This window comes from Eriocheir sinensis, chromosome 26 (assembly GCF_024679095.1).
Source record: "Eriocheir sinensis breed Jianghai 21 chromosome 26, ASM2467909v1, whole genome shotgun sequence".
Taxonomy (NCBI): Eukaryota; Metazoa; Arthropoda; class Malacostraca; order Decapoda; family Varunidae; genus Eriocheir; species Eriocheir sinensis.
The window spans coordinates 10,752,082-10,774,238 of NC_066534.1; the positions used below are offsets into that span (position 1 = coordinate 10,752,082).

The 22,157-nt window shown below is 43.7% G+C and overlaps 1 protein-coding gene across 1 annotated transcript in view; it reads left to right on the forward strand.

Annotated features, from left to right (window-relative positions):
* The window catches only part of LOC127003909 (formin-J-like), a 28,351-nt gene extending 13,407 nt beyond the window's left edge, over positions 1-14,944 (forward strand). The window contains exons 5-7 of the mRNA XM_050871013.1: positions 5,595-5,840; positions 11,561-11,783; positions 12,568-14,944. Coding sequence (XP_050726970.1) covers positions 5,595-5,840; positions 11,561-11,783; positions 12,568-12,923 — 825 coding nt within the window. The 3' untranslated portion in view covers positions 12,924-14,944. The remainder of the gene's footprint in view (positions 1-5,594; positions 5,841-11,560; positions 11,784-12,567) is intronic.
* The last annotated feature ends 7,213 nt before the right edge of the window (positions 14,945-22,157 follow it).

The following is a 22,157-nucleotide window of genomic DNA, read 5'->3' on the forward strand; positions in this document are numbered from 1 at the left end:
TATTGCTCTTTATTTCTTGTAAGTCAATTTTTATTCGCAACTCATTTTGTCAGCACATTTTCTCTTTTTGTCCTTTTTTCTTCTCTTTTCCAACCCTTCATTTTTCCTTCATTCTCTGTTGCTCTTTATTTCCTGTAAGTCAATTTTTATTCGCAACTCATTTTGTCAGAACATTTTCTCTTTTTGTCCCTCGTTCTTCTCTTTTCCAACCCCATCGTTCATTTTTCCTTTATTTTCTTTTGCTCTTTATTTCCTGTTAATCGCATTTTTTGTCCCTCGTTCTTCTCTTTTTTCTTCCCCATCCTTCATTTTTTCCTTTATTTTCTTTTGCTCTTTATTTCCTGTAAGTCACTTTTTATACACAACGCATTTTGACGGCACCTCTTCCCTTTCCGACCCTCGTTCTCTTCCATTCCCGCCCTTTCTCCATGTTCGTTTGCTCTGGTTACCTTCTGTCTGTCACTCCTCTTTGCCTTCAACGCATTTCGCCAGCACATTGTCCACCTTTGTTCTCCTTCGCCCTCCCTTCCTCTTATCCCGTTTTCCCTTTATTTTCTGTTCTTTTCTTCCCTTTTCTTCACTTCCTATCTTTCCTTTATTGTATTTTCAATTAGTTACCCTTTTCCGTCACTCCTGTTTGCCCACTTTGCATTTTCCCAGCACATTTTTCCTCTCTGTATCTTCCCTTCTCCACCTTTTCTTCCTGTTTTTCTATTATTTTCTGTATCACTATTTTTCCTTCTTTGTATCCCTATTCACAATTTGGTCCACACATTTTCCTTCTTGTATCCTTCCTTCCCTCTCCTTTTTTTCTATATTTTCTTTGGACATCTTTTCCTCTTTTTCCTCACACTTCTTTGTCCACGACGTATTTTCCTCTGTACAGTTTCCCTTTATCTCTCTTTCTCTTCTTGCCTTTCCTTTATTTTCTTTCGTACTCCTTTCCTTCTTCCCATCACGTTCCACAATGCATTTTTCAGGCACATTTTCACTCTATCCCTCTTCCCCTTCTCTTCTTACCTTTTTTTGGGCCTCCTTTACTTCACAGCCAAACTTTATTTTTATCCCTTTCCCTCCCGGTCTCACTCCTACCCCGAACATGCACAAGACCCTCTTCATAACTCGCTACAGTGTCCTACTCCACTCCACTCTATATGCAGCCAGTGCTTGCTTTCGCCCCGACCCATATCACTATAACGTAACTTCCATTTCCTGAGAGCGAGCAGACAAGGACCCAGACAGACAGACAGATAGATTACCCGGTGACACTGTAAACTTTCGCGCACTCCACTTCACTTAACCCGTACACGCGCAAACCCATTCCAGTTGGCTGTTTCTATTTGTCAACGGGTGAAGCTTTCGGTGTCTGACGGATGTGCGATTTCGGTGCAGTTGTTATAGTTAATGTAAAAGTGTAGATGTGTGTGTGTGTGTGTGTGTGTGTGTGTGTGTGTGTGTGTGTGTGTGTGTGTGTGGCCATAACGAAATGCTTCACATGTTTGTTCTCAGAATAAGTTAAAGTGCATATATTCATTGGCAGGCTGAACACATTTTATCCGCTCAATGGCCACTTTCATTTACATTGAGACGAGCACTCAGGAGAAGTAAATGCTGAGAGAGAGAGAGAGAGAGAGAGAGAGAGAGAGAGAGAGAGAGAGAGAGAGAGAGAGAGAGAGAGAGAGAGAGAGAGAGAATAAATAAAAAAATGTTTATCGTAGGAAAAAATAAGAAACTCGAATATTAGTGAGCGAATAAATAGAAAAAAATGTTTGTTGTGAGAAAAAATATAGAAAATCGAATACTGAGTGAATATGGAAACAAATAAATTAATATAGAAACCGTAAGTCTAGAGAAATCGCTGCACTCAATAAAGAACGATATAGATCAATAAAATTATAAGAAAAATAAAGAAACAGCAAGATATAATTGGAAGAAAATATCCCGGCATTGAAGCGTTCATGTAAAAGAAATATAAAGACGAATTCACAGGAAAAGTCACTATGCAGTTATGCTTTACAATTCAGAGTACTGACTAAAACACACAAAGTCCTGAAATATGCTGCTCCTGCAAATAAAGCAGAAAAATGGCGAAAAAGAAGAGTGAGATTTAGATAACTGGATCGCAGGAAAAGAGGAAAGAAACCGAGGGCTTGCCGATGGATGTGAAGCAGCGAGACAGAGTTTAACACAGCATCAATAAAATTAGTGCAACTTGATCCTACGATTATTGCGTTGGCTGTCAAATTCATCAACAAAGCAGTCCAAATCAATTCCCTCAGCGAGTGTTCTTTCAACCGACAGTAGCGCGGGATTGTCAGACGCTTTCGCCCCTCACTTCAAGTACTTACAGAGGTCGGGAAGTTCTAAGGAGCATTTTTCTAGGTTCAAACTACCAGAAAGATCATAAAACTATCCCTGGTTATGCCCAAAACTCCCACGAAAGCCTAGTCAAATATGTGTGTGCTTGGCCGACGAAATGTTTAAGAATATGGCCCTAATAAGACGCCTCATTGCCATGTTCGGAGGCGTCCCGTTTCGGCGCTGCGCTCACCAGTGGAATGAACCTTTTGGTGAGCGTGAAGAGGCGAAGTGAAACGTGTGGTGTGGTTATGATTCACTGCTTCACTGGCTCACACACACACACACACACACACACACACACACACACAGCTCGTATCCCTTCCTATCTTTACTTTTTTGTTGTTTTCGCCTACCAGTGTGGATTAAGGGCCAGTTCGACAGTCCAACACAGTCATTGTAAGCACCGAAACCAAACTATAAAACTATATTCATCACACTGATCCGTTATTTCTACTCAATACCAGATACTAAAGAGATTTCCTGTGTGGTTTTCTATAGTTTTCTTCTTTTTATATCAACGCCAAACACTAGACAAAGAGTGTTCATAGTTTTTTGTGTTTGGTTGGGGAGCTTACAAACTAGCTGTAATGGACTGTAAAACTGGTCCTAAATCTTCTCCAAATCATTAACCAATCTTTGTTATTTATCATTACCTATCTATGTTGTTCCTTTTCTATTCGCCTCATTTTATTTCCGTATCGTGATCCCATATATGGTAGACCGTTCTTTCGTATGATGCCTCGTAAATATTTGCAAACTATTTTTTTCGTAAATTCTCACCCTGTAGTTTATATGCCTCCATGATCACGGCGCTTCATTAACTTAACTTTTATTCGATGCAGCGCTAATGTGACGATCCTGTGAAACTAATGACATGCATTTACTTAATGGAATGTTTCTTTGCTTATTTTTCAGTGGTCATCAATTCCACGCTTAGAGTTCACAGCGTTATCGTGCATGGCAGAGACAAGTAAATGAGAAACCTTTAGAAAATGTTAGCATCGTGTAAATAAACGAGTTTCTTTTAAAAACGAACTCATTAAAAAAAAAAAAACTCCAGCTCACTAACAAATCATATTTTTAGAATGAATAACTCAGAGTATTGATCACCCCGGACAAAGAAAATAAATACATATCATTTCGCTGTTCCGTTTAGGTCGCTTATATTCGCCTTGGGGATCGGAGCGGATCAGTGACATGATATAGAAATACTCACAGTTATTAGAATTAAAGTTCAAGGTGTGATAATTATACGTATTAAATATGAAAAGAGTGATATTAGTGTCAAATCAAGAGATTATACTAGAATTGTTATAGTTCAATTAAACAACTCTCTCTCTCTCTCTCTCTCTCTCTCTCTCTCTCTCTCTCTCTCTCTCTCTCTCTCTCTCTCTCTCTCTCTCTCTCTCTCTCTCTCTCTCTCTCTCTCTCTCTCTCTCTCTCTCTCTCTCTCTCTCTCTCTCTCCCAAAAATAGTGTATACGATAGTTTTTTTTCATCAGTTCTTCCTCTCAACTCTGCTTTTACGATTCTATGCGCAACAGAACTTTTCACAGCCTTTCGCTTCATGCTCAGCACTACTCATATGCACTCACTGGGCTGTCCCGGCTGATAACTTGGCCGAGCTTTGGTAATAAAACTCAAGACTAATCGGTTCGTCGCTTCCAAATTGATTGTCACGGCCTTGCCGGCTCTCCCTCCTGCCTGTCTGCCCGTGTTTGTCTTTGTATAGACGTGTCTGTCCGGCCGCTTGTTTTATAGTTACGCCGTGTTTGAGTTTGTTAACTGCATGTGTGTTTGCTTCAGTACGCCCGTGTGTGTGTGTGTGTGTGTGTGTGTGTGTGTGTGTCTGTCTGTGTGTGTGTTAAAGAGAGAGAGAGAGAGAGAGAGAGAGAGAGAGAGAGAGAGAGAGAGAGAAGCGGATTTCAGTAAGAGGACCACTGGGAAAAAAGGGTGAAAACAAAAAAGGTATATTTTTGTAGCTGGCTGTGTGTGTGTGTGTGTGTGTGTGTGTGTGTGTGTGTGTGTAAAGTTAAGTAGGCCTGCATGTAAATTTAGCGCATCGTTATACCCACGCTGAATGAAGAACGTTTGCACAGCACGTTCCACGTACCACCCCGACCAGTCCCTTCCGCTACTTCTTTCTCTCCCCGCCATACTCCACTCAGGACTCCCTCCCCTTAACTGTCTCTGTCCTTTCCCTCTCACGGCTTTCCACACACACCCTACCCTCATGCCACCTTCCCATTTTCCTTGTCCTTCCTTCCTTCTCGCACTCTTCCACATCCCCTTCATGACTCCCTCACCTTCCCTCTGTTTCGCCGTCCCTTCCCTTTTACGTCCCTCCACACCCCGTTCACCTGCCCTCTCCCTTGCCATCCCTTCCCTCTCACACCCTTCCACACCCCTTTCACCTATCCTCTCCCTTGCCATCCCTTCCCTCTCACACCCTTCCACACCCCTTTCAACTGCCCTTTCCCTTGCCATCCCTTCCCTCTCACACCCTTCCACACCCCGTTCACCTGCCCTCTCCCTTGCCATCCCTTCCCTCTCACACCCTTCCACACCCCTTTCAACAACCCTCTCCCTTGCCATCCCTTCCCTCTCTTCAACAACCCTCTCCCTTGCCATCCCTTCCCTCTCACACCCTTCCACACCCCTTTCAACTGCCCTCTCCCTTGCCATCCCTTCCCTCTCACACCCTTCCACACCCCTTTCAACTATCCCCTCCCTCGCCATCCCTTCCCTCTCACACCCTTCCACACCCCTTTCACCTGACCTCTCCCTTGCCATCCCTTCCCTCTCACTCCCTTCCACACCCCTTTCAACAACCCTCTCCCTTGCCATCCCTTCCCTCTCACACCCTTCCACACCCCTTTCACCTATCCTCTCCCTTGCCATCCCTTCCCTCTCACACCCTTCCACACCCCTTTCAACTGCCCTCTCCCTTGCCATCCCTTCCCTCTCACACCCTTCCACACCCCTTTCACCTGCCCTCTCCCTTGCCATCCCTTCCCTCTCACACCCTTCCACACACACCCCTTTCCCTCTCACACCCTTGCACATCCCTTTTCTCTCTCCTCTCCCTTGCCATCCCTTCCCTCTCACACCCTTACCATGCCTTTCACTACCCAATCACTCACCCTCCCGTCCCTTATAACCCCCCCTCCCCCCCTTTACACGACCTCAGGGGCAACACGGGGACCTTCATATGACCCTCCCTCGCCTCCACAGCCCGAAGAGGTGCATCGGGACTTATCGGACGCTATAACCAGCGCCGACACCCCTCACCACCACCTTCCTGCCCCCGCCCAAGCCCCCGCACGCCCCCTTCGCCCCCGCCTCCTCAAGACGCCCAACTGCCTCGGTGTCGGTAATCTGTGGCCTCGTCGCTTTTCCGCCTCGTCAAGGTCATATTCGGACGAGAAGAGCGACATTTCGGAGGTTGGTGAAGGCGATGATGAGACAACCAGGACAAAGGTATAGACTCAGAGGGAGAGAGGGAGGGATGGAGGGTGCAAGAGGAGCCTTAGATGTGTGGCAGACGCATGACCCAAGACTTGTAGAGTGATTCTTAGTGAAGGCTTGTGGCTTGTGGGGAAATGATATGTGGCTTGTGCTGTTGTGTGTTTTGTTTGTGTGGAGTGGGAGGGTTGTTGTTGTTGTTTTTTGGGGGGGGGCGTGGAGTGGAAAGTTTTTTTTTTTTTTTTTTTTTTTTTTGGTGTGTGTATGTATGTGGGGGTGTGGTAGGAGGTGGCTATGCATCTGCTGCAATGTTCCTTATCATTTAGTTACGGTTGGTGATTATTGTTCTTGGGTGAGCACACACACACACACACACACACACACACACACACCATCAAACAAGCAAACATTTATTTCAAATTTCAGAAAAGGTTGTAATCAGTAAAAATAGTCAGAAAGTAAAAAAAAAAGCACAGTTTACCTTGCAAGCCAATAAAGGAGACTCAGAAATAAGAACAATAATTACTAACCCCCAGACATAAGATAGACCAAGCTTTTAAGTTATAAGGTGACGTGGTATGTAATATTAGTGATGTTAGTAATGCAATATTAGTGGTGTTAGTGATTCTTGTGGTCATGATGATTGTTGCTGACTGGTGGTTCTTGTTGCTGTAGCTCTGCCGTGGATCGATTTTTTTTTTTTTTTTTTTTTTTTTTTTTTTTTTTTTTTTTACAGCAAAGGAAGCCGCAGTTTTTGTGGAGGCTGTATTAGCTGTCGTTGAAGCTCTGGTAGGAAGTGCTTCGAGATTATAGCTATGTGCATGGTGGATCGAGAGCTGTACTTTCGAAACAGTTAGAGAATGTGACGGCAGCCTTAATTACTGTGCTTTGTGATCTTATTTAGTTTTATCCTCATTCGTTCTCCTCGGTGCGGCTGAAAAGTATATTATTCAATCAGTTTTCTTCTAGTTGGTCTACATCAGTTTGAGTTCTGATGCTGTGTTAGTTTGCGTTGTGTATCGCTTGTACTGTTGTGTCATTTTACTCTTACGGTAAAAAAAAAAAAAAAAAAACAGGTTAAGAGCATTTATTTTATTTTATTTAGGACTGTGATAAGTGTATATGCTATCCAATGAAAACCCCTAAATATTTTACTGAAATTTAAGATCCCAACTGGCAATACCCGCTGCAATCGACATATATATGCTGTGTGTTTGACTATCCGTTCAATATGGAGCATCACTAATTTTTTGGGATCGCGATCAAAGCTGATAACCTCATCAACTTTTATGACATGCTACCCCAGAATGTAGGTCTTTGCTTTAGTGCATAGAAAGGGCTCAAGTAAAGGGGCTATTACACTGGGCAAATTTTCCGTGGATATTCAGTCAAACCACGATTTCCGCTAGCGTGGATCTCATTTGTTTCTTGTTATTGCTGCTGCCGATAATGGTGAGTAATACCGCCGTCCTTCAAGGAACTATACCGCAGCTTTGGAAGATCGTGGACTCGTCAGAAAACCACGGAAATATGAAAACCACGCCAGCGGAAATCGTGGTTTGACTGAAGATCCACGGAAAATTTGCCCAGTGTAAGAGCCCCTTCAGGCATCCCGAAGCGCCGCGCGATACAACCCTCGTCAGCACTCGTGTAATTCAAAAGAATATATTTCTTTCATTATCTATAATTTCATACAAACCCCCTTTGTCCATGAGGTTTTGGTTGGTCATTAAGAATCTGTGAGTGGCGTCTAACGTAAAAATATGCACGGCAGCTTGGGTCGTTGTCGTGTGACCCAGTTTAGCTACGAAAGACGCTTCTTCGTTTATCAATTCTTACTTGGCACTTTTTTATTTTATTATATTTTTTTAGAATCACGCCTTTGTAGCCTCCGCCTTCAATCAAGTGTGTTAATATTTCGTTTCATAACAGCAGATTTTTCTTACTCGTCTGCACCACCAGCTTAGTAAAGGCAAAAATCTGTTTATCGAATCTAAATCATGAAGTTTCCTTTTTTATCTTATTCTATTTCATTGTGTCAGAGCTAATTCAGACGTTACAAGCTTCGAGACTCGGAGCTCGATTCCACAAGTTTATTCACAGTAGAGGGGTTGTGGTCTTCATCTCATATATATTTGCCTCCCTGTGCGAGTCTTTCAGTGTCTCTCACGTGTCTTTGTCTCTTTTTTTTCTCACTACCTTAAAGAAAAAAATTGTGGTAAATAAACGTTTCCCGACCCTCTGTCAGACTTTGTGCGTGCCCCTCCCCCTTCTCTCTCTCTCTCTCTCTCTCTCTCTCTCTCTCTCTCTCTCTCTCTCTCTCTCTCTCTCTCTCTCTCTCTCTCTCTCTCTCTCTCTCTCTCTCTCTCTCTCTCTCTCTCTCTCTCTCTCTCTCTCTCTCTCTCTCTCTCTCTCTCTCTCTCTCTCTCTCTCTCTCTCTCGCCCATTTCTTAAAAATCTTCTTGTGTAGATCATATGACTTCTTCCTCTCGCTCACTCCATCTCCCCCTCCCTCCTTCCCTCCCTCCCTTTTTTCCTTTTTCTTTCTCCCTGCATAATACGTGGTGGGCAGCCCAGAACAAAGGCATTGTTTCTCAACCTTTACCTTTCGTTGGCCCCTCGAGGTTAGAAAAGTTCCCCAGCCCCACAATTTTCTCCGTGTCGGCAAAAAGTAGTGACGGTATCCAGATTTGTTTTCCAGTGCGTCACATTGGCGTGGCAACACACACACACACACACACACACACACACACACACACACACACACACACACACACACACACACACACACACACACACACACACACACACACACACACACACACACACACACACACACACACACACACACACACACACACACACACACACACACACACACACTCTTTGGCATCATTTATGAAGTCTATGTCGTTACATAGGCAATACTATTTACTTGCATTAATAAGGTTCTCGGGAGGAATGAAATGTTTAAGTTATACACAAACTGCACAAGACAATACCAAGCTGACAGTGACCATTTTTTTTCTTGTTTGATAATGTGGTGGTGGTAGAGGTGGTGAACTGGACTGGCTTGTATGATTTTATTTTTTACAGCAAAGGAAGCAGACCAAAGGGCAAAAATAACGAGAAAAAATAGCCCGCTAAGCTCTGCCCCTATAAAAGAAAAGAGTTTAGAAGAATGACCAAAGACAGATCAATTTCGAGTGGAAAGGTGTCTCGATACTCTCCTCTTGAAAGAGTTCAAGTCGTAGGCAGGAGGATATACAGATGAAGGAAGATTGTTCCAGAGTTTACCAGTGCAAGGGATGAACGAATGAAGATACTTGCTAACTCTTCCGTAAGGGATTTGGATAGTATAAGGATGAGCTAGAGTAGAAAGTCGAGTGCAGCGGGGGCGCGGGAGGAGGGAGGTATGAAGTTAGCAAGTTCAGAAGAGCAGTCAGCGTGAAGATATCGATAGAAAATAGAGAGGCAAAATGGCTGCAGAATTCAAAAGGTAAAAGACTGTCAATAAGAGGAGGGTAGTTAATGAGACAAAGAGCCGTAGACTCCACACTTGAAGTTAATGTAATGATAAATGTTTGCTGTTATTTCTGGGACCTAAAACATATTTCTCTCTGTTAAGTTTGCATTAAGAATTGAGTAGCTTAAGATGATGGACACTGTAGTGAGACAAAGTTTCCAGGAACGAGATATCTTGGTACCTTTGCTATAGAAAGAATTGTGCTGCATGCATGGATACAAGGGCGGGCGAGATGGAAAATAGATTGCTCCATCCACAAATAATTGGTGGTTTGGCGGGTGAAGGGGCTGCAGACGAGGGGGTTCGTTCGGAGGTGTGAGTAAGCATGATTAGGTTCGTTGGTTGGGTCATCGCGCGTTGGTTTGTTGTGTGTGGTAGCTTTGTGGTGGTCAGAGCGAATATTGTTGTGTGTGGTACCTTTGTGGTGGTCAGAGCGAATATTGTTGTGTGTGGTAGCTTTGTGGTGGTCAGAGCGAATATTGTTGTGTGTGGTAGCTTTGTGGTGGTCAGAGCGAATATTGTTGTGTGTGGTACCTTTGTGGTGGTCAGAGCGAATATTGTTGTGTGTGGTACCTTTGTGGTGGTCGGAGCGAATATTGTTGTGTGTGGTACCTTTGTGGTGGTCAGAGCGAATATTGTTGTGTGTGGTACCTTTGTGGTGGTCAGAGCGAATATTGTTGTGTGTGGTAGCTTTGTGGTGGTCAGAGCGAATATTGTTGTGTGTGGTACCCTTGTGGTGGTCAGAGCGGATATGGTTACTTGTAAGTTATGAAAAAGTATGCTTAGATTAGTGTGAAAGGTCGCCGAGTATGGTCGCTTAGTGGTGGTGGTAGGGAGCATTTTTAAAAAGGGCTTCGTCTGTTCCCTCGTCTGAGTAGTGGCTGATATACCATTGTTGTGACGGTGATGGGGCTGGGGTAGTTTTTTTTTTACTAATGTTTATAGTAATTTATGTTAGGTTATTGGTGTGGTAGCATGGAGGGGATGGCTTCAGTAACTGGTTGTGTATTGGTGGAGAGCGCTGCAGTTGTAGCAAAGATCCTTTTCAAGCTGGTAGGATGTATGTTGGTAGTAATATTGATGCGTTTCTCATATTAAGACTGGGGGCTTCGTGGTGCAGTGGTTAGCACACTCGGCTCATAACCCAGAGAGCACAGGTTCGATTCCCGGGGGAGTGGAAAAAAATGGGCGGCTTTTCCGATACCCTACACCCCTGTCCACCCTCTAAGAAGTAGAGTAGGAGGAGGAGGATAAAAATAAGAAGAACAAAAACAAGAAATAGAAAATGGTGACGATTAGAAAGAATATTAGGGATTAATAATACCTTTTTGAGGGTTTCATATCGTAATACACATTCTAACGACGCAAATACTTAGAGGTTCATTACGGACAGGCTCAAATGAGAAGACTTTTTATTCGTTTGAAATCACTGCTGTTTGTAAAGGTGTGCGTTCGTTGTTCTTAGTGTATACATCAGAATATTTATCATTTCTCTCATCAACAGTTGTTATTTATGTGTAAATTTGTTAGTTTTGTAATTATCCTCTTACTTTATTTATGTATCACTTATTGTCTTTGGCATTTTTTTTCGAATTCAGATTTATTTTCTTCAGTGGTCTGTGTTGACTGGGTGACCTTAAAAGGCACATGTTGTATTGTGGTATATATTTCTTTACAGTTTTATCATAAATTCTACTTTACAAACAAAACGCGCCCGGGCCCGATCGACTTCCTTCCCCCCCACACCCTCGCTATAGTCACGGGACAAGGCCATACTTTGTTTTTTTTGGTGTGTGTGTGTGTGTGTGTGTGTGTGTGTGTGTGTGTGTGTGTGTGTGTGTGCATGTCGTGCTGAGAAAAAACGCGTTTCAGTTCTTTGAGAGAGAGAGAGAGAGAGAGAGAGAAGAGAAGAGAAGAGAAGAGAAGAGAAGAGGAAGAAGAAGAAACAGCAAATGGTTATATAAAGATACATATCATAAAGCTAGTATGATCACAAATAAATGGTTACTATCTAGTTATTTTTTCTTCTTGCTCTTTTCTTTCTCGGGTGACTACTGGGAACTTCGCTATAATTCCATAACGTTAAAAGGCATATGCTCAGTAGGGTACCCAAATGTATTATAGTTATATTTTAAAGGTATTGTTAAGTATTTTCCTTCAACACATCTCATTGGTCAGCAGTAATGTAACTCTGGTTGGTGTGTTGCAGTGTTCGCGCTCCGACAGTCTGCACAGCGAGCATGGCGGGCCCGAGATGGTCACCCTCTCCGTCAACTCCATGTGTTCCTTCAGTGAGAGCGGCTCCCCTGGCTCCTCCCGGCTCTCCCTGCGCTCGGAGCTCTCCCGCACGCACTCTCTCTCCCAGCCACCACCGCCTCGCTCCGGCTCCATCACGGCAGAAAAGCGCTCAAGTTTCCGGCTCCAGATACCTGGTGGGTGAGAGGGACGGATTGAGGGAGGGATGGGTGGACAGATGGAGGAGGGGATGGTTGGAGAGAGAAAGGAATGGATACGTGGAGAGAAGGGGAGGGAAGGATATAGAGAATGGATAAAATACGGGTTTAGGAAGGGACTAAGTTGTAAGTTATAGAGTGAGAGATAAAAAGAAATGAATGATAAAGTGACAAGGAAAAAAAAACAGAGGGAAAGAGTAAGTGAAGGAGGGAATAGGGAAAGAGGAAAGTTATAAATGTGATTGGAGGAGGAGTGAACGATGAAAAGACTTATCCTGTAGCGCTACTTGTTTTGGTGGAGCGCCGACGTGTTTCAACAGGGGACGCTTGCAGGGTATGCCTATCTCAAGAAGGCATTTGATTCAGTGCATTATGAAGCACTCGGGGATTTCCGCTATCCACTGCATCCTGTGGCTTGAGAAAGTTGTTATTTGGAATGGGAAGGTTGTCTGCATGGAGAGTTTCTAGGAAGGACCTCCGAAAATGCCTTTGTAGGGTTAGCGACGCCACTCGCCCTCCGACATAATACTCCTGTCGATAATTGATTTCTCGTGGCATTATTCCTTGGGATGTTTTCGCAGCTGTATTCCTGATGTTCCTAAGTAATGATCCTATTTAGTGTCCTTAAACATCATTCCTGATTAATGTACTCTTGGGATGTCCTAATGAGACAATGATTCTGTCTAGTGTTACATAGAGAATCTCCTAATTGGTGTTCCCAAGTAATGTTCCTTAGCAATTTTCTCTACATTCTCCTCGACAGGTCAGGATGACAAGCGTCCTCGGCGGCCGTCCCTGCTCAGCCTTCGTTCACTCGCTCGCTCCCTCAACCCTTACTTCAGCATCGACTACGACTATGACTCCTTCGACTACGACTCCACTCAGGCCGCCGCGATGCCCTACACGCCGTACCTGCCCGAGCCGGTGCCGAAGCTGTCGTTCACGCAGAAGCTGGCCTTCCCGACGCTGGTGCAGAACTCGATTGACCGGCCGAAGCCCCGAGACCCGTACATGGAGGCGGAGCACAACATGAACACCTTTGCTAAGATCATCACCATCGTCGTGCTGGCCCTGGTCACGGTGCTGGTGCTCGGCGTGCTCTACAAGCTGCTCCATTAGGGACGGGGGACGCGTGATTGTTTTTTTTATCTGCTTCTTCCGACTTTACTTGACTATTCCCTTGTTGCTTCTCTCTTGTTTTTCTCTTCTTTCTATGACGTATGTCTGTGCCTTGCGTCTATTGGTCTATGTTGTATTTTTATTTCGGTCTTTCTTCTTATTCTTTTTTTTACTTATCTTCCTGTTCGTCCCTTTCTGTCTCTCTTCTTTCACTCTATCTGTTTCACTGTCTATTCCTCTGCTTCGATTCTTAATAACTTGTTTCCTTTGACAACTTCCAAGCCTTCCCTCCCACCCTCCTCCTCCTCTTGTACAGCATTTTTCCCCTTCAACCTTCCTCCCTTTGTGTCCCTTTTCCCTTCTTCCTCTCCTTCTCTCCTTTTTATTATCTTCCCCCTCTCCCTTCCTGCCTTGACTCCTTCCTTTTACCCCTTCCTAACCTCCCTAACAATAGTATTCACTTCCCTCTCTCCCTTCCCTGCCTTGATTCCTCCTCCCCTTTCCCTAACCTCCCTAACGATCGTATTATCTTCCCCGTCTCCCTTCCTGCCCTGATTCCTTCCTTCTCTCCCTTCCTAACCTCCCTAACAATCGTATCTTCTTCTCCCTCTCCCTTCCTGCCTTGATTCCTCCTCCCCTTCTCCTAATCTCCCTAACAATCGTATCTTCTTCCCCCTCTCCCTTCCTGCCTTGATTCCTCCTCACCTTTCCCTAACCTCCCTAACAATCGTATTCTCTTCCCCCTCTCCCTTCCCGTCTTTTAATTCTTCCTCCCTTCCCCTTAACCTCCCTAACAATCACCTATATGGTCGTGGTCTAAGTATACAGTACCTCCCTGTTGTTATATACGAGACATATCTATCTACATACGCGAAAAGTAAACAAACAGATCCAAATCATATTTTTATTCGATCTATTTTGCTATGAAGCTGATGCAGATAAAAAAAAAATGCCTATAAATTAATCATCGCCATCTGTTATCATCAAGTGTTTGTAAATTGGTTGATTAAATTATAGTAATGTATGATCCATTTCTCTCTCTCTCTCTCTCTCTCTCTCTCTCTCTCTCTCTCTCTCTCTCTCTCTTTTCATCCGTCTATCTATCAATCTTTTTATCTCTTTATCTATTTATATTTCTTCATCAGTATTTATCTATCTATCCATCTATCTATAACCATCTATCTGCCAATTTCATTTTTTTTTTTTTCCTCAAAGCAAAATTGCAATCCACAAATCATGTCACACTCAGCACTTCACTTCTCGTCTCGTGTTATATATCTTTTTCTTTTTCTTTCCCCGCCGCCGAGTTTTCATCATGTCCCCGTAATGTTGTGCACACACTCGTAATGTTTATAATGTTTAACGATGTATAATGTTTTAAGGAATGTTCTTGTATGTATCGCTGGCGTACACGGAGACGAGCAGACGCACCTGACGTGGTTAATTAATGAAGGAGGTTAGGCAGGTAATAATGAGCTTGTACAATCTCTCTCTCTCTCTCTCTCTCTCTCTCTCTCTCTCTCTCTCTCTCTCTCTCTCTCTCTCTCTCATTTATCTATCTACCGGTCTATCTCATACAAGTACCTAACACAAGAATCTAGTCAATCTTTATTTTCACCTTCTCTTCTTTTCCTTGCCTTCCTCATCCTGATTGCTGTTGCTGAACTGTGAATGGGCTCATAAGTGAAGTTAGCAATTACAAAGTGGGATCATGGGTTTGGAGAATGGAAAGAGGAGAAAAAGTGGAAGGAGAAGGTGCAGGAAAAGGATGAAAAGAAGAAAAGGGACAGTGGGACAAAGTGTGGAGTGCGCGCATGGCTCAGGTTATCAAGCGTTGGTGTGCGGCGACAAATAATACTGTTAATGCTCTCCCCTGGCCTTCCCTCGCCCAGGTGAGCGGCGCCACCCCTGTCACGTGGCCCCGCCGGCAGACTCGTGTATAACGCACCCTGGCCAGGTTTGTATCATGTGTAAATTTCTATAGAGTAAATACTAATAATAATAACCTTTGTACAGACTAACTTGTAGATTTCATTCTCCTTTAACAAACTCTACTGTAAGTGTTATCCAACTTCATACTCATTAATATGTAGATCTTGTCCCTTCATAGACTAACTATTATCTGTATGCTCGATGTATAGATATGTGAAGGGAATGACTGATGGAGGGTAGAAAGCCCCTATAAGGCATTCAAAAGCTCGGACAAAGCAGGGAAAGAAACGGAAGAATGGGGCGGCAGACGTCCTTTGTTTGCGTGTTTGTTTTACCTAGAAGATTTTTCATTGTTTCACTATGTGGCATTGGGGTGAAATACAGGTTTTCCGTTGTGTTTGATACCTTCATTTATCTTTCTTTTTATAGCTGATGATGGCCTTGGTACAGCGTTCGAAGCATGGTAGATGTGGTAGTCGATCATGTATTAGCATTTAGCCTAATAGTATATAGTGGTTGTAGTCGTAGTATATAATATCAGTTCATTATTTTCTGGCTGTTGATTGCCGTTGGTCATTGGTTGTTATTCATTTACAAGGAGTGGGGGGTAAGGCTCGTTGACTAGTTCCATGGTGATTGGTGAAGTTATGAAATGCAGTCGAGGCTTCGAAACAAGTCCGAGCGGCATTCTTGAGTCGTGTGACGGTGGCGCCCTCCCTCCTTTCAGCAGTTGGTAAGCATCCACCACTCAGGTAAGCTGCGTAGAATGTAGTCTGAGATATTTTTTTATTGAAATAGTGACCCGTTGTGTATTTCTTCATAGTGTAGCCTGGTTGATTCACTTGAAGGTCTCGTGGGAGTGCAAGTCATGAGTGAACGGCGCAGCACGGAATGGTGAGGACGGGAGGGGAGTGGGGGAAAGATTATCCACTAGGTCGCGTACTTTACTCCACTTATTATTAAATCGATGTTAGTGGGTTAATTTCCAGAGAAGTTTTGAACATGCAAGTTTTGATATTCTTCCAGAAGTAGCTATACGCCCGTCTCACTCCAAAGGATATTTTTTACATAGATTTACATAGAAAATCAGACCACACAGACCCCATGGTCCAGACTTGGTGGTCTGTCCTTAAACCTAAGTGATTTTACATTAATCAGAAGACTCCCGTGGTGCTATAGGATTATGAAGTACTTTGTGGACATAATCACTGCCGTATTGCTACACTGCATCAGTTTACTTGTTTGTGGGATATTAGGTTCTTGAAATATGATCTGGGAGGGATATATCGCATGGTAAGGTTGGCTTCATTAGGTATTATAAATTTTCTGACGTCATCACGCTTAGCCAATCACCGGCCGTTCTGCGTTCTCTCCAGCCAATCAGAGGCAGCCACGACAGCAGATTCTCGCTCCCGCCCAAAGTTTTGCAGGGAGCCCCACTTGTTTGGCCTGCCGACGCGAGTAGCCTACACCTACTACGCTCTCCTACCTCTCGACAACGCTCAGCCTCATCGCCGTAGTGTTTGTTGGCAGTGGCAGTGTTTTAAGTCCACCCGCCGCGGCAGCTTTTAATTTTTTGTGCTTTTTTTTTTTTTTTTTTTTTTTTTTTTTTTTTATTTTTTATTAAAAAGTTTTTTTGATTCAGTCAGTGAACTTTACAATCATATTGTTTACAAGAGGTTAGGAGAAATTCATTTATTAAATAAGTTATGTATTTTTGAAAAAAGGTATTAAAAAAAAGACTCTAATTTACTATATTCTTAAGTTAACCGAAGAGAGAAAGAAATAAAGGTGTTATGTGGGGGCCTTTAAGCATTTTTTTTTATTATATATAGTTTTTTTTTCTACCGATACCGAATCTATACGATCCATTTCATTGGACGCGGCTCGCTACCGACTACCGATACCGGTGGTAGATTTTTTCTACAGAATCCCAGCTCTGTAAATTTTAGTTATTGTTCCTGGCGGTCGGCGGCCCTGTGTGTGTAGTTCTGAAATTTTACACCATTTTTGGACTTATCAATATTGTTTTTCTCATTTTCGTGATCTCTTTTCATCCGTGTTTTCCGTACGTGGTAAAAAATCCCTAAATGTATGGAATTTCCCTACATCTATGATACGTACGTTTCAACCCCCATAACTAAAAAAAAACTTCGACGGATTTTATGTTTACCGCTTCATCCCCCGCAGTCCCAAAGGCCCCCTAGCCAATTTTGGTTGAGAGGGGTGAGTATGGGCAAACACTAGAATATAATACCAAAAAGAGGATAATAATATTGCCTATACGGAGGCGAAAGCTAGATCTTATTTTGGAAGCGTAATGGTTCTTCACAATTACTCAAATCTATGGCGAACTTAGAAGCACTTAAGTGGATTGTTCCAGAAATTAATCCGAAATCTATCATGTCACTTTGGGAGGGCAATATAAAGGCATTAGAAGGGGAATCACGGACACGGTGGTGGCTAAAACGAGTATATTATTAGCCTTCTCCTTTTACTACTACAACTTGTATCATTTCCTTTTATTACTACTGCCACTTAGTAACTTGTTGATCCCTTCCTTTCCAAGAGGGCTGCTGTCTACACTCTATAGTCTACAGTCTACACCAACGCTGACCCGACCCGAATTACCACGCAGACATGAGGTAAGTGCGTGTAATTATTTGCCTATTCTAAAGTTTTACAGAATATAGAAATATGCATCATTGCCAGTCTCTTGGTAAAATTAGTATTGTTACCAGCAACAAACGTAAATAAGTAGAAGTATTATCACGTTGTTGCATACAATGTCAACTGCTCGGCGCCACGGCGGTAATTTGTGACCACCACCAACTGATATAAATCCTTATTAAATATTGTCGATATTCCATGTGCAGGCAGCCCAACTTTTAGCCTCCCACAAAAGTATCAAAAAGGGTCGTCTAGTTCTTCAAAGTTTCATCACTTTTTTTTTTTTTTTTTTTTTTGCTATTATACCCGATGGTAATACTTTCTAAGAAGTCCGCCTCCCCCTCCGCCACTCCAGCCCCCCCTACCCCCCAAGACAAGCCTGGGGAACTGTGGGGAACCGGGGTTTGGGGGGGAAGCCAAAATCACTGAAAAATGGGCTTCCAAAATTTCCCTAGAAAAATCCCTAAATGAAGGGAAATTCCCTAGTCTCGAAAGTAAGGAAAGTCCTAACTTTATAACCTAACCGCCCCCCTCACCCCCCTACTAACCAAGGGGGGCGCAGCAGCCCCCCTCTGGATCCCCCCACATGTATGATGCGCTGGAAAATCGTTTTTTTTTTTTTGGTGGGGAGCATATTAAAACTACTCCAACCGAACTTTACGACCTGCTAACGAGGGGGCTTCGACCCCCTCCTAACCAAGGGGGGCTGCGCCCCCCCTGGACCCCCCCCATATGTAGGGAATTTTCCTTAATTTAGGGATTTTTCTAGGGGAATTTTGGAAGTCCATTTTTCAGTGATTTTGACTTCCCCCCCCCAAACCCCGGTTGCCCACAGTTCCCCAGGCTTGTCTTGAGGGGTAGGGGGGGCTGGAGTGACGGAGGGGGAGGCGGACTTCTTAGAAAGTATTACCCTTTATATCTCTAATTGCAGTATACTGCCCGGCCAAGGTGCAGGAACCTGAGGAGAAAGAGATGACATATGCCAAGCTCGACTCTGTAATCGACCAGTGCCCCTGAGTGACACATTCATTGTCTTGGGCGACTTCAGTGCATCTACTGGAATAGAGAGAGTTGGCTATAATAAGTTATGTGTTGGCCCTCTTGGCTCTGGCACCAGAAATTTAAATAATTATTTCCCTTTGAGCTTTGCAAAATTCAGAAGAATGAGGATTGCTGGTTCCTGGTTTAATTAAGAGATGCGAGCCTTGTTGCTGGACTTGGTATAGCAATGCTGGTGGTGTGACAAAGGAGATCGATCATATTCTTGTTAGTAGGTAGCCAACTCATTGGAGGATCCTCCAGACTGCATAGGATTTTCTGGAGTGCTGAGTTCTTTGCGATAGACAACAAGCCTGTTGCAAAACTGAGGATACACATCAGGTCCAAGAAACTTTCAACATGCAACCCTTCAGGGCTCCATCTTCATAAACAGAGGAATCGGGCATGTGCTCAGGAATATTCAGTAGCAGTCTCTACTCTGGAGGACCCTGGAGAGTTGTAGGGTACCTTTAAACGTGAAACTTTCGAAGCTGCTGAGGAGTGCATTGAAGACTGTCCAGGGTTAAGGAGTGGGGTTGATTCAAGGGAGACATTGGAGAGCATATGGAGGAGAGTCGCACTGGCAGGTTGACTGGTGATTTGGAGCGATACAGGACTCTTGTCACAAAGGGTTAGAACCCTTCTGAGGAGGGATAAGGAGAGTCATGTCAGAGGTCTCGCTGAGAATGTAGAGGGTTGTCTAAATACAAATGACCTTAGACCTGCCTTTCGAGCTCTGAAGCTCTGCTCCAAATCCACATCTCATAATGAGCACTATCTGAGTGCCGGACAAGTATGTATACTCTGGGCAGTTGTACACGGCACATCCCCAAGAGGACATCTCCTTGATCCACCAATAGACAAAACTCCACCCTTTCCTATGGAGGTGAGAAAGGCTATGTGAAAGTTGAAGAGTGGGAAGGCAGTTTGAATCTGTAATATCGATGCGGAGATGCTGAAAGCCAGAAGTTAATCCATGCTCCATGGGCTGCATAGCCTACAGTGCTGTCTGCCATGTGGCAGTCTGCTGGTGCCATTCCTCTTGACTGATAAAGGGAGTTGCTTGTCCCTATCTGGAAATGGAAAGGGGATTGACAGAACTGCAACAGTTACCATGGTATTATACTCTTTAGTGTGCCTGGCAAAGTATTCGCTCATCTGCTGCTGACGCAAGTTCGATATCATCTGCTCAAGTTTCAGAGACCTGAGCAATCTGGGTTAACAGGATCCACGCACTTCATGTCCGTGTGGAATGCTGATGTGAGTTTCAACAGGAGTTTCTTGTAGCCTATGTTAATCTCAAGAAGGCATTTGATTCAGTGCATTGGGAGGCACAATGGTCAGACATTCTGTGGATCCGTGCAATTTCTGCAAGGATTATTGACCTGAAGACTGGCCTTTACTCTCGGAATGATGGTGCTGTTGTAGTGCAGCTGACTTGCCTGATGGGCGAGCCTCCCATAACTCACTCTGCAAGGGGGGTACCTCTTAGGCCGACTGGTTAAGGAGTGGCTTTCCGGTCTCGCTGGTCGCGGGTTCAATTCCCGGCGCTGACAAAACCTTTCCTTGTCTGGATTAATTTCTCGTGTGTTTTGTTACACGCTGTGGTCGTGTTGGAGTATAGTAAAGAGGAAATTCTGCCGTTTCACTGTGAAGTGTGAAGGAGGCATTTCCAGCTTCTTCCTTGTTGATTCAGGAGTGTAGTAGAGGTGCATCCTTGCTCCATCACTTTTCAACACTTAGGTGGACTGGATATTAGGCAAAAAAGTTGTTGATCGAAATCATTGCGAAGCATCTGTTGGTGGTGATGTATACGTACTTCTCGCAGAATCGCTGGAGGTCTTAATGGTGTTGCCTCTGGAAGTGCTGCATGAGGAGAACCCTCTGGAACTGAAGCTCTCCTGGACCAAAACCAAGGTCCAATTGTTTGGAGGCTTGCTGGATGACAGTTCAGTTTGTTTTTGCTTGTGAAGATGTTGAGGTCGCCAAAAGTGTTCATAAAAATGGTGGGTCTCACCAGGGACGACGGACGTCCACATTGTTATGAACTCGCTCAACAAAAGTATATGGCATTGTCCAATGTATATATATGCAGGCGGACAAAGATTTGAATCTTAAGTCGCTTGTGCTCCCTGCCTTACTGTATGGCTGTGAGACATGGACTCTGAATAGTGACTTAGCAGGGCTGTAATTTCTTTGAGGGCTATAACCCCCTCAGTGTTATTTATTTTTATTTTTTTATCTGCCAAAAATTACCCCAGGTAACTATTACAATCACCTCTGCTTCCTTCCCTTTGTAAAGCAGCACAACAATAGCCTTTCTCCAATCGTCTGGCACCTCACCATGTTCCCATGCAAGGTTACATATCCATAACATCCATTCCACAACTACACCTCCATATTTCAGCATTTCTGCTGTAATGCCATCAGCTGTCCTAAGTCCTCCAAGAATCTCTTCATATCACTCTTGCCTTCCCCTTATCATTTACTGGCACACATGCAAACACCCTTGCATACTTTACTATCCCTGTCTTCCCCGTCATCCACACAATCCTCAAGCCACACCACCCAAAATATTATAGAAGAGCAAAAAGTTAATAAATTAAGTGAAAATACAGTACTCAGGCAGCCTCAACTCAACTCCATGATTGTTGGAGTGGTTCACCTTTTCAATGGCATCTCCTTTTTTTTGTGAACCTTCCTTTACCTTTGGTGCCTTTATCACCTGATCTACTCTCTTTACCTGGATTTACCTTTGTAAAACTAATGTTCATCACTCTTATGAATTACTGGTGAGACACATATCACAATTTTTTTTTTTTCCTGATTGTGTAAATATGTTTTAGATTTTCATGGGTCCCTCCCAACAATCCAAACAATTTGATATTCCAGATGATAATCTGTCTGGTGTCATTCAGATCGTTGGACTTTTACAGTACTTACTACATTGTGCAAGAAAAGCAATTTGTTCATCCCAACTCAAAACTGTAATGTGGGGAAAACTGAGAAATCGATAACCTGTAATAACTGATGTATTGCTTGTGAATCAAGTGGTTACGAACCGCAAGACAGACAGACGAACCAGATGTGGAGCTGGTGGCGTGACTACGCCTCGGCCGAAGGTGCCGAATGATCATTACTTAGTTTTTCATGGAGGATTGACAAGCAGAATTTTTCACCTGTATTGAGTGAGAGAACCAGTTGCTTCGAAACTCTTTCTGAACTGGCAGAACAGGACAATTAGATAACTAAACCACCGATAAATGCGTTCACTAGCCTCTGGCTAGCCGCGGGCAGTGGGAGGGGAGGTGATAAGCCAACTGTGTGAGGGTGTCTCCCTCACACACCGTCTCGGCCTCACCCCCACAGGTATGTTGAACCCAGCTCATAGGGACCAAGCTTGTTAGTGCGTTATCTTGATACAATGTTAATGTTACTTAAAGAGTGAATTGTCACACACACCGTCTCGGTCTCACCCCCACAGGTTCCCTAGCATACTGAGTGAACTGGTACCTCGCGTGTTGTGTGTCATTATATAGAGTATGTGAACATTCCCTTTTGTGTGGGCTCATGATCACCCCCTTGGTATCTTAA